The sequence below is a fragment of the Tachypleus tridentatus genome, chromosome 13 (genome assembly GCF_004210375.1).
Source record: "Tachypleus tridentatus isolate NWPU-2018 chromosome 13, ASM421037v1, whole genome shotgun sequence".
NCBI classification, from domain to species: domain Eukaryota; kingdom Metazoa; phylum Arthropoda; class Merostomata; order Xiphosura; family Limulidae; genus Tachypleus; species Tachypleus tridentatus.
Genome location: NC_134837.1, coordinates 222,268,664 through 222,281,710, shown reverse-complemented (window position 1 = coordinate 222,281,710; position 13,047 = coordinate 222,268,664). Strand labels below are relative to the sequence as shown.

The 13,047-nt window shown below is 35.9% G+C and overlaps 1 protein-coding gene across 1 annotated transcript in view; it reads left to right on the top strand.

Annotated features, from left to right (window-relative positions):
- The window catches only part of LOC143237040 (centrosomal protein of 89 kDa-like), a 113,946-nt gene that overhangs the window by 85,456 nt on the left and 15,443 nt on the right, over positions 1 to 13,047 (top strand). The window contains exon 12 of the mRNA XM_076475876.1: positions 1,311 to 1,374. Within this exon, the coding sequence (XP_076331991.1) occupies positions 1,311 to 1,374 (64 nt within the window). The remainder of the gene's footprint in view (positions 1 to 1,310; positions 1,375 to 13,047) is intronic.

The window sequence follows — 13,047 nt, the reverse complement described above, 5'->3', positions numbered from 1 at the left end:
ACTGGCTTTGTGATCACTATATAGATAACAGTTGTGACCTTTCATTTTCATCTGTATTTTTGCTAATCCTTCATACATCATATTACCATTTATGTTCATTTTTCTGCTTTTAATCTCAGCAAGCAGCTAATTGTTACAACTTTTTTGAACTTCAAGACTTTTTTTTTCTCAACTTAAAGTAATGAAGGTGAAAAATTATATTTATTTCCTATGTGTAAATAATAAAGTTCAAAAACTACACAAGTTGTAGTAAGAGGCTGTATAGTTAAATATAAAAAGCTGTCCTTCAGTATATGTAACAACATTGTGAGTGTAACTTCTGGAATTTACAGTTCTTCTGATTGTTCTACAAGGATTGTTTTTTTAATGCATTAAGCTGGAATTAGCACTTTATACAGACTTCTCTGCCTACAGTTTTTGTTTCTTACTGAAGTTTCAAAGAAATATTTTACATCAGGAAATAGAATTACTGAAACCTTCTTCTAGCAAGAGTTTATTGCATGTTAAACAATGAAAGCCAGAATTCATGTTACTGTGTTTAACTGTTACAAGTGGATTGATGTACACTGGCATCTACTTTATGCTTCTATCTTTTATTGACTAAGGCAATTATCATCCATGTATTTAGCACTCTAGTCTCATACACTGTAACAGAAAGTTAGGGTAAGATGGTGAGTCAAACAATTTCTTAGATTAAGACATTCATTTACCTCTTTTTGGTGTTTGAAATACATCATTGTGCTCAGAAGCATTGCTTTTGACAAGCTGTGCCTTTATTGCATGAAATTGGTATCTTTTGTTTATTTATTATGCTTTATCTTTTGCCCTGCATATGTTTAAGGAAAAAATTATTATAGAAGATACATAATTCTAACTAAATCTTGCCTGAGTTGAGTTCACTGTTTTCAAAATTACATGCTATTGAGTGATACTTTGTCTGGTAGAATTAACTCTGATTTTTTTTCAGTTAATGATATTCACTAGATTAACTGTTAAGGGTTTGTATTCTTTCATTAGTACTTATGTAGATGATTTGGGTACTCAACTCACAATCTGCTGGTCATGCAATCAAAACATGTCACCAGACTTGTATGCTTTTCAACCATGAGGACATTATAAAGTATTGGCCAACTCATTGTTAACTTGGAAAAGAGTAACCCAAGAATTTGTTGGTGGTGGGTGTTTTTTGACTAGCTCTCTTCTTCTTTTAGTTTGTAGCTTTAAACTTAGGGATTGGCTAGGACAGGTTGTTCTTGAGTAGCTTTGCATGAAAATTCAACAAAAACAGATTTAGATTCCTTTTCCTACAGGCTACTAAATGAACTGAAGAGGAAACATGAAGACAAAGTTGAGAAATTAGAAGAACAGTTACAGGTAAAGTCCAGCATAATGTTAATAGGCCAAGCTGAGATATTGATGGTCATCAGTTGGTTGACATCTTGCAATAGTAACAGGTGTTTAAATGTAATAATTGTTTATTTTTGTAGTGTATGTGTAAACATGTGTATGTACAACTTATATTGGTGTACCAATGCAACTTCATAAATACATCATTTATTTTACATAACTGTAGAGTACCTGATCTTAGAGTTTTTAATTGTATATGTAAATTTTAAATAAATTTAAAGAATTAATAAAAGCACCTAGATATGGTGATGTATTTTCAGAAGTATTATGTTATTGGACCTTCCAAGAATTATGTTATGTAATTAATTTTTGTTTTTTATACAAATGCTAGTTAGTGTAATTCTCTTGAAAGCCTTGCTTACATCTTTTTAATGTATGAGTGTGACAAGCACTGAAACTTATCACTCTCTAAAAATGTTTTCAGTCATCAAAGCATCGAAAACTACTATCATTTTTAATTTTCTCTGTGACCTTTTTTGTTGTGGTTATGTCTGAGAAAATAGATAGTTCCCTGCAAATTGTTTAAGCAATATAAGTCAAAAATGTACTTATTTGACATGTTTACTTTTTACTTGTAAGTTTATTAAATAACTGCTTATGAATGACATTTATTGAAGTTGTAAAGTGATCCAAAATAGCATTTGTTGTAAAAACTTTTGAATGTAAACAGGTATATAAATTTAGGATAAAGTGCTAAAATAAATATTAAGGCTTGGAATGATAATGAGTATCATGCAAGTTGGTGATGATATCTGGAAAATTGAAACATAATTTTAGGAAATTCAGTCTGATTGGTGATCAATATATATTTGATCTTGTGGTATGGTCGAAGTGAAGGTCAGACATGGCCATTTTTCGACCATCCTCATTCAGTAGTCTCGTGACTCGTGATGTTGAAAAGAAAATTCAAAGGAAAGAGAATATAATAGTGCTGTCAAGTTATTATGTATGTGTGACAGGCAGAATTCTTTACAGTACATCCTGTAACTTGTTGTTGATAAATTTCAACAGACACCACACAGTCTACTTGTTTAAAAATAATTATTCTGGTTTGGCATCTTACCTCCTTGCACAGTTGTAGTTATTATCGTTCAGTACTGCTGCTTTTATATGCAAAGATTTTTTTGCATAGCACAAGCCTTGAACTCTCATGTACCCTACAATCGACATGGTTCACTACAAAAACTGTCCACCAGTAGGAGTGTAAAACACCTTTCTGATGCATGTGACTATATCTGTTTGATTCTACCAAACTGTTACTTTTCATAAGATAGTGATGTATTAAAGACATTTTTGATTGCCATTTCTTTACATGTTCATTTATGTAATGTACAAAGTAGTGATTTAACTGATACACTTTGATTTCTGTAATATTTTGCCATGGTAACTTCTGTTTATTGATATTTTTCTTTTTTCCTACTTTTCAAATTCTTCATAGTTTATGATGAATTCTGAAGTTCATGTTACAACTTATGATATTCTTCTCGCTACTTCACCTGCTATTTACATGAGCTTGAGGCTGGAAGGATCTTGACTGAGGATTTTAAAACTATCATTTGTTGGGTGATTGATTGTTATATGAGTCAGTTTTCTTCTCTGAACAGTGTTTAGATTCCTTCTTAATCATCTGAATCTTTTCAAAATGAGGAGGATTCTTTTAGTTTTTTACCTCTACCAAAGTAGATATGGTTACTTAAGTGTTCCATTTTACTGATTTTACATGATCATGTTCCTTTTTTGTTACATGATACCCATCCTTAGAGTGTGTTGTTTTCCTCTTTCTACCTAACATCATTGTTCATGTTGAGCATTTCATTTCTCTATTGAGGGCTGGTGGTAGTAGCATGTTGTGTTGTTCTTCATGGGCTTCTGATCATTATGCTTTGGCTCATCATCACACTGATCAACCATTTTCACATTGGCATGATTGTCTTCCTTAACCCTATTTCTTCAGACTTGGTTTCTTTGCTGTTGTAATCTTATTAGGAGGGATAATGTCTTGTTGCAGGTTTGTTTATCTTCAACTTATCTTTATGATTTACAGTTGACTCCTTTTCTGCATTGATGTGTTCATGGAAATATTCCTGAGTCTTTGAAATTTACAAGACAACATTCAACCCTTTTGTATTTGATTGCTTGTTTTACTTATTTTGATCCCATGCCCTTCCCCATAACCATTTCTTGTACTGTACCTTACTGTTTTTTACCAATTCCTGCTGCTAGTGATTTGTCACTTTATCCTGTGTTTTGACATTGTATCCATTATTGCCAGCAGTTGAAATGACTATCAGTAGTTTCTGGTCCAATGGGGTTGTTTTGCTGATTTTATTCCCCTGTGATGGAAATTTGCTAGAAGTCCTTGAATGGCCAGAGTTTTTCCCTACCCACATTGTGTCCTGTATCAATATCCTCCTCGTTACTATATTTCTGTACAAGGCTGTGCAGACTCTTCTGTCAGAGAGAGCTATTGAACCTGCCAACCTGCCTTCCCCTGGTTTTTCCTTCAGGCTTTTTGTAATTCTTAAGAAAATTGAGGACTGAATTCCTATGACTGTTTTGTCCTGCCTAAACCAAATTTTTAATCTTCTCCATTTTATCATGGAGTCCTTTCTCACACTGAAGTGGGCTTTTTTGTTTCCAGGACTGTGAATGACCAAGGTAGACATCTCAAATGCTTATCTCCATATTCCTGTTTCTCATCAGTTCAGGTGTTATCTTAGGTTTATCTACAATGTGGTCATGTATCAGATTGTCATGTCATTAAGGATTTCTTTGGTACTGTATGAATTTTGTTAGGTGGTCAAAAGTTTTGCCTGATTTCTTTATGTTTAAGATTTGCATTTGCACCACTACATGAACGACTGGCTCATTTTAGCTAATTTGTAACTGAAGTCTTCTCAACATACAAATCTACTACTGAGAGAAGCATGTCATGATAGTTGGATTTTGAAGTTGGAGAAGTTTTCCTTTTGACTACATAATACCTTAAACATTTGGATATATCCACTGGGCCCAACCTTTTTCACTTCATCTCCTTATGATAGAGTTTTCATTCCTTCATGATTTTACTGCTCCCTCTCTGCACATGAGGTTTTATCACTTTTTTGGATTTGAGCTTCTATGGAAGAAGATGTCCTTATCCCATTGAGTTTGGCACAGAAGTCTTCTTTTCTGTAAACTATACACAACCAATGTAATCTTGCTCGAGATCCCTTGGACTCTTTAATAACCCTTCCTCCTTCCCTTCTATCTGATCTGCATTGAGGGTTAAATCAATCACCAAGGGAGCACCCATTCCTTTTATGGTCGAATATTTGAACTCCTACATTGGGCCAACATGCTCTGGTTTAGCTCCTTATGTGTTGTATTTCAGGTGTTTTTAACCATGTGGCTAATCACCTTTCCAGACCTGACAAGGTTTATCCTATGGAGTGTTCTTTCTATCTCCAGATTTTTAGATGGCTCTGCAGTTTGTGGGGTATTTTTATTCAAGATCCTGTTTCCACTTTTCTCAACTCCAAATAACTTCCTTTTTGGTCTCTGTTTCATTATCTTCAGATTCTGGTTGTATTTGCTTTCAGTCAGGGCTGGACCAACTAGTACCTTTATGTTTACTCTCCTATCTGAATCCTCTGGGTTATTTTGGTCATCTATATCACTCCATGTCAGTCCGTGTTGATTGCTCCTTGGTTTCCTTATCTGATTCAGCTCTTACCTATACCCCCAGTGTCTCTTCCTATCCCTACTCCATCAACCTCCATCACTGATCCTACATCCCACCCTCACATCCCATGACTTCACATTTGGCATTTATCAAGTCCCTAGCAAAGTGTTGCAGATAATCAAGGTATGTTGAATCCCTTTTAGCTCAGACTATTTAACCTCCCTGTTGCGAGTTTCATAAATATAACTGGACCATTAAATTATAGGCTTCCTCACCTGGCTGTTCAATCATGGAGCTTTTGTCTCTTCTATATCTGGTTATTCTGCAGCCTTATCCAACATATTCCATTTTCTTCTGGTATCATTTGGTATTTTTCTCCTCTGTCATCCCCCTTTTATTGCATTCTTTCCAGATACATAGATCTTCTCATTAGGTGAGTGATCTTCTGAATTGAAATGCAATCTTCTTACTCCCTCCATTTGAACCTTTTCTGACATGTTTCATTTATCCCTTACAACTTATTTATGATTCCTTCTTCCCTATGACCATTGATAGTCTGGTATCTTTGCCATCAATATTTTACACACACTGTTCCATACACGTATGTTCTTCTTTATCAGAATATTTTCCTACCCACAACTTTGATGGGACATGAGGAACATTTATTTTTCTCCACAATACCAACTCCTTTCATTTCACATCTTTAGTGCTCCACTGATCTGGATATATTTCTATGTTTTGTATTTGCTCTTTGTTGTTAAATTGCCTTTATGGCCTCCTTCTGTGGTTTTTGGTTTTGTCTTTTCATCCCTTAGCAGCAACCATCTGTACAAGACCTTTCTTCTTTACTGTTACAAGTTGGGATCAGCATCTGACTAGATTGGCATATTCTTCCTTATATCCTATTTCTTGACACCTGTTACAAGTATAAATGTGTCATATAAGACACCTTACCTTTTCCATAGCATCTCATCCCTAAATGAAATTCTTCAGTTGACCATGTGGACAACACTTTGTATGTTTATCTTCCACTGTTTTCATTAGGTAGCTATTTTTCCTTGTTGGAGTACCACCTTTGGCCATCCTTCAGTGTGGCTATGATTGGGTAACTTATTTTTTCTATATATTTTATACTTTCAATTTAGGTTTAGAATACTTCTTAGTGCACACAGCAGATAGCTCTATGTGGCTTTGCTATAACAAAACAAACATATCTATCCAGGCATACTGTTTTTTAATTCTGCACTGTACAACTAAGATGTACACCTTTAGCCAGTAATGTACACTATTTGTTCATTAATATGCTCATTCCAGATTATACTAATCCATCAGCCTACATGGGTAAAGCAAAAGGGGATAGTTGCCCATCCTTGTCATTCCTTTCATCGAATAAATAAGGTGTGGTCTACTTTTCAAAATAGGGTTTTCATTGTCACCCATTGCACTGTCTCTGGTGTCAATATTTTTCTGGATTCTGCATTGTATTTGTTCTTTCCTTGTTTTTTAGTAGAGTGTGGGAATCCTTGACACTTTCTCGTTCTGAGCCACTTGGATAGTGGACCTTGAAGTATTCCTTCTTCATGTGATTACTTCCATTTAGTATAGAGTAGGGCAGTGTTGTTCTACTGGTGTAGATGGCATTTGTTCCTCCAGTCATGCACTCCATCTCCATGCAGTGGGTTACAAAGATCGATGTTGTCTTCAGTGTCTGTGAGGTTTTATCTGGAAGATTATGTTGCACATATTTCACACCAAATACTCCATCTCTGTATTGTGGGTCCTGAATGTTGATGCTGCACCCATCTTCTTTGCAGTTCTATCTGAAGGGCGAGATTGTGTATTCTTTAAAGAGGCATTCTACTTTTATGCAGTTGGAACTGGACGTTTGTGTTGCATTCCAGCTTTTGTGTGGTCCTGTCTAGAGGATGATGTTAGTTTAAAGTAGATCTATCACATTGCAGTTCATGTCTCCAATTTATATTGTTCATCCTATCATCATTTAGGTGTCAGTTTTCAGTGAGTGAATTTAGATTAAAGATGGACCAATCAACTTAAACTCTTACACATGTTGGTTCTGATTCCTCATCCAAACTCAAGTTTCACAGTTTTACCACATATTCTCCACCTCCATGCAATAGGTCCTGAAGGTTGATGTGCTAAGTACATCCACTCCAACTTATGTGAAGTCCTGTGAGATGATGACATTATTTTTGGCAAAGTTTCTCCCTCTAGCACTCCATGTGAGACTACTGTTTTGCAGTAGGAGTCCAGTTACATTGGGTTTGGTTTCACATGAACTACTGCATTATCACATCTCTTCCTGCCATCATTTAGATATCAGGTTCCTGGATGTATAGTTGTGTTTGCAGATTTGCACCCGTCCACCATTTCATAATTTGGTTTGAAAAATATGTACTTTTGTTCAACTCCTCTTTAGGTGAAGACAGTGTGAACCCTTTTACTGCGGGTCAGAAGTGTTATTCCAAATGTCTCTTGTTTTTGGAATTGACTAGCTGCATACAGTCTGATATGTCCTAGTCACTCCTTATCTTGGGGCACATCCATTTTTGTTTTTCCCACATTCTTTACTGTGTATGGTTCTTCTACAGCTGTTCTCACCTGGATTGAAATTTGCATATGTTGTGATTCGATTTTGTACCCATCTGGTTTTTTACTTCCTTTTTTATTGTGATTCTCCCACACTTTGCCCTTGCATGCAGCACAAATTTCTACACTTGGCTCTGAGAATACCTGGTACAGAAGTGGTGCAGTCACCCACATTTGTTCACTTCCCAGTGAGGATCATACTTGTTGGGCATTATTTGGACATTTTCAAAGAATACTTGTTTATTTCCCTTTAACCAGGCCTTCATGGGATTTTAGTTATATATGTGAGAGGATATAAAGTACCTTATTGGAAGTTGTTATTTTTCAATACTGAAAATATATATACAATAAGGACTTGCCTCCCTCACACTTCTTTCCTTCCTCCCCAGTTAAAACTGATGCTTTCTTTTTGCCTGATCGTGAAATAATAGTTTGGTAGAATTGAATAGAAGAACTTGTGTGCATTGGAAGGATTTGTTGTACTGCTGTTGGTAGAAGATTGTTGCATGATGATTTACATACAAGATACAGTGAACTACACTGATCCTGGGGTATGTAGGAGCTTGAGGCTAATAGGATACAAAATATTTTTTCATATAGAGGGCAGAATTGAATGAGAACAGCTATACATTTAAGAGGAGGTAAGTACCTATTGGAAATATATTTTCATTATAGGAATATAATAACTTCAGTACAAGTCAAACATACATACAAATGTTCTTTACACAGTTAATCACCACAGTTGTATCCGGAGCTTTATATAATTCTCTTTTACATTACAGTTCCACACTTTAGAACCAAATAGACAAGAATTATTCTTCTTTATTCTGTTATTAAAATACAATCTATGAATACTACACTTTAAAAGTTGCCACTATACTCACCTTATGAGTAGACTTACAAAAAGTGTAGTAATCCATAATAATGAGAAAAGCCACTTGTAGAGAAAATTATATATGTAAAAATGGCTGGTATGGGTAGAGAAAGCACTATGTAGAGGAGCAAACAATGTTTTGACCTTTTTTCTCTACCCATACTAGTTGTTTTTTACAAATATAAACACAGTGTAGGTCTATTTGACTATATCTCTCAATGGTATTGGTATCCACTTTCACTAACTTGGTTGACTGAATATATATTGCCTAACTGACATCTAGAACTTTATACACTGTGAGATATTGTGATGTTACAATTATCAAAGAAACAATGCAAAACACTTAGAAGGTCTAGAACTTTATACACACTACAAGATATTGTGATGTGACAATACTCAATAAAATAATGTGAAACACTTAGAAGGTTTTAGTTATGTGACATCAATTCACAGTAACTGAACTACATAATAAATTATTCATAAACAGTTACATGATAAAATCTGCAATAAATTATCACTTCTAAAAAATAGGTTTATAAAGCATAGTACTAAATTTACTATCTAAATCATAATTTTACATGAAACAATCATGTATATCTAACAATAAGCCCATCTTCAAGAAAAATATTTACAACATTTTTTCATGCTATATGCAAATAATGTTTCCAGTTCATACACAAAGTCTCCTCAGAGAGTCTGCACCAACATTTGCAGTTCCTCTTTTGGTCTCTTGTTTGGTAAAGCTTACCTTAACTGAATTCCTGGTCATTGTCATAATGTTGCATTGTATAAGGTCTGTTTTGCCTGGTCTATCTGTAAAGACACCTGCATACTGGGACTGTAACTCTTGTACGTCTGTGTTTTGCTTCCCAGTCAGTTCTTTACTTATGTTAACATCCTTGAATGCCATATTTCCACATTGTAAGACTTTATCCTCTATGGCAAGATCACCATTTTCTGGTTCTTTATTCTAAAGAAGGCTGGCATTAGTACTGAAACCTTAATTAAAATAAAGTACAAAACAATGTTAGCAAAGAGGATTTTTTACTTCAAGTGGGTTTTTTGTCATCATGGATTTCCTGGTACTGCTTTGAGAGATTTGATTTAGCCCTCCCATATGGTCCTCTATTCTGTAAGTCCATTTTCTTTCTGATACTGTTCCACATTTCTGTGGTGAAAAACCTTTCTTTTGCACTTCCTTCAGTTTCTGTAGACCTTCATTTAAGATGTCACTTAATGATGAATTGCATGCTCTTCTTCTTTTGAGCTCTTTTGGTGACTGCATATTCCCCATCACTCTCCTTTCTGTGTGATTTTTCCAAACTTCTACTGCCTGGTATATTTTCAATCATGAAGTCATAGATTGGTGCCTTCATACACATGGCTTTAAGGCTTCCCACACAGTATACAGGGTCCACCTGAATTCTAGCTGTGGAAAACTCTCTTAGTGTGACATCAAACAATGCATATAGATGTACCTTAGCTACTATATTGGTTCTCACTGCTATATCTACTGCCCTGTAGGACTTTCAATTACCAATATGTTGTGGTTTGTTGGCACCTCTTGATATTTGTCACATACTCCATTCACCATTGGTACTATTGACAAGTTTGCTAACTTGAACTTATCATCAGTTATACACTATTCTTCAATAATAGAGATAACACTTCTTTATTGTAGTGAACCTGATGTGTTGTTTCTTCTAGTAACAGCATCCGTGCTGATAGTCACCATCTTTGTAGGTAGCTCCAACTACTTTATGTTGAGAGTTCTTCTGTTACTTTTAGGTAAAACATTTGCACTCATTCACAGTGTGCCTCATTTTGTCACAAATATAGCATCTTTTCTGCCTTATGTCTATTGAGTTCTTATCACCTTTGGTGGTATTTTGCTTCTGATGAGCCACTCCATGTTTCAACTTTAATTGGTTATTCTTGGACTTGCCAGTTTTATTCCCTCCATGGGTTTCCATATACCTTTCTTGTCTATGTCTTTTGGTTCTCTCACTTTTAGGTACAGTGACATGTCAGTGGGCCATGTGATCATGTATCAGTAAACATGCCAGTCCCTCGACCTTGTGAAGTATCACTGTAGTCATGCCACAAATTGAAATACAATTTCTTCAATGCAGGTTTCACATCTGTGAACTGCCAACAGAAACCTTCCTAGGTAAGTTCATAGTGTTTCAGCAAGACCACTTTTATTTTTTGTGGTCCATGACATCTTCTGATGTCATGCCAGCATACACTTATAGGCTTTTTACTGTGAGAAGGGCAATAAAATAGACTGCACATTTGCCTTTGTCCCAGTCCTGGCTGTGAACAAATTTTTCATATCCCTTCAAGAAAATATCTGTGACATCTTTCTGTTCATCAAATTTGTGCAACTTGGCTTGGCTGGCTCTGACCTTAGTCATTCTTGGGTCCTTCACAAAATTTTCTTCATTTATTATGGACCTCATAAAAAAAGAAAAAAAAAAGTTATTGATAGGAAAGTGACCACATTTTGGAAGACTAACAAGCAGTCATTACCTCATTTTGTTCTGTACCTTGTTTTTCAATCTGCATTCTTTTTCTAACAAACTTTTTGGGCAAATGACCCTGTTTATCATTTAGAAGGAGTTAAAGGGTTTGCTGGCTCTCTAAAGTCAAACTTCTGGGGGCATCAGAACACAGAGAACTCTTCCTTAATTCAAAGGCCATTGGGGATATATCAATAGAGGGTGTTTCATATGCTACTTTGAATTCCTCACAAGGAGTTATCATTGAGAAAAATTTGAGAAACATTCCTAAGATAGAGATTCTCACATGTTTCTTCAGCCAGGAAGTTTCTGCTGTGCAACATATTTTCACATTTCCCACAGTATTCTCATTTGTAGTGGTCTCCTGCCTGCTTCCATACACAAAAGACTTAGGAGCAGGTCTGTGACATATGTTGCAGGTATTCCACTCTTTCCAACAGAATTGCTTTCTGACAGATTCATGCCTGCAGCAAACTGGCCGGATGTCAAAGCCTGAAGAAATCTTGGATTAAGTTCACTGTTAGCATCTCTTTTTACCACCAGTTCCAAAGTCCTCTGGGATAATATTTGGAGGGTGAATGGGAAGTATGCTTTCCATCATGCTCTCCAATGGTCAGAAAGTTTCTTATGTATAGAGCATTACTGATACTCCTGGGGAGTGTTTTTAACACTTTCCCAACACATCTGTCTCTTCTCCCACTTTCTTGTCATTAAGTCTTGGGCTGAGAGATCATCACTTTCCTTTTGGGCAGAAGGTCTCTACAATTATAATTGTCTATTTGTACTGGAGAAACTACATCAGTCTGTGAGTACATTTGTCATTTCAGTGTAAAAATTAGTGTTATTACTAAACAAATTCCTCATACTGTTACAAATAGGCTCTGTATGAATGATTTCCACATTTCTTGTCAATTGTTAAACATGAAGTTTATTGAGTAGCAGCTTTAGGCTGCTCTTGCTTGTGTTGGTATACTACTGTCTTACTTTTTTTTTCTTTCTAAAACTGTTTACATTCACTTTTTCAGCCAGTGAGACTTGCACCTCTTTCCCAAGCTTCATCTCAGTGGTGTTTTTCTTCCCATAACTTTTGAGATGAAGTTCTTGGGGTTTTTGTTTGACCACAAACTGACATTGATTTCTTACATTAAGTAGCTTTATGTCATGTGTATTCAGGTACTCTGTGCCTTCTCACCCACTTTTTGGGGAGCGAATCAACATTCTGTGCTGAAAGTCTGTCATGCCTTTGTATGTTCCAACTGGCCTGTGATTCTGCCAAAGCCTCTGCTTTGAAGCTGTTGAATCCTATACATCATTTGGGGCTCCATCTCTGCAGGGGGACTTTCTGCATTTCACAAGTCCAGAGTCTAAACATCATGTTCCATGTTACTCCAAAATTCACCTCACGCATTTGCAATTTCCTTGCTTTATGCTACCAAGCTTAAATCCTTACCATGACATCCCACATGGGGTGGTGTCATTCTTCTTTTTGGGAATAGACTGCCATTCATCCTTTTATCTTTCTGATGACCAGCCCATCCTGCCATGGCTCATTACCATCCTCACCTGTGATCTTTCTTTGAATCATATGAGGAGGGCAGATACTCCCAAATGGATACTATCTTCTCTTTGTCAAGTATTTCCCAAACCATTTTTGTGTTTCAGTCCTTATGGATGGTTCAAAATCAGGTGGCTCAGTGGGCTTTATCGTGGTTTGTTGTGGCTTAGTCATTACTCAAAGGATCCCCTTTACAGTTTCTGTATTCACTGCCAAGTTAAGTGCTATTTCTCTTTATCTGGATGACATAGAATCTAAGCAGTACACTAACTATACTATTTACACAAACTGTCTTGGCTCTCTACTGGCCTTGGAATTCTTTCACATGAGTTCTCATCCTGTTCTTGTTAACATTATGGAACAACTGAACCATTTTTCTCTGTCTTCTGTTTTCTCCAGTCTTTAAGGATATCTGGCT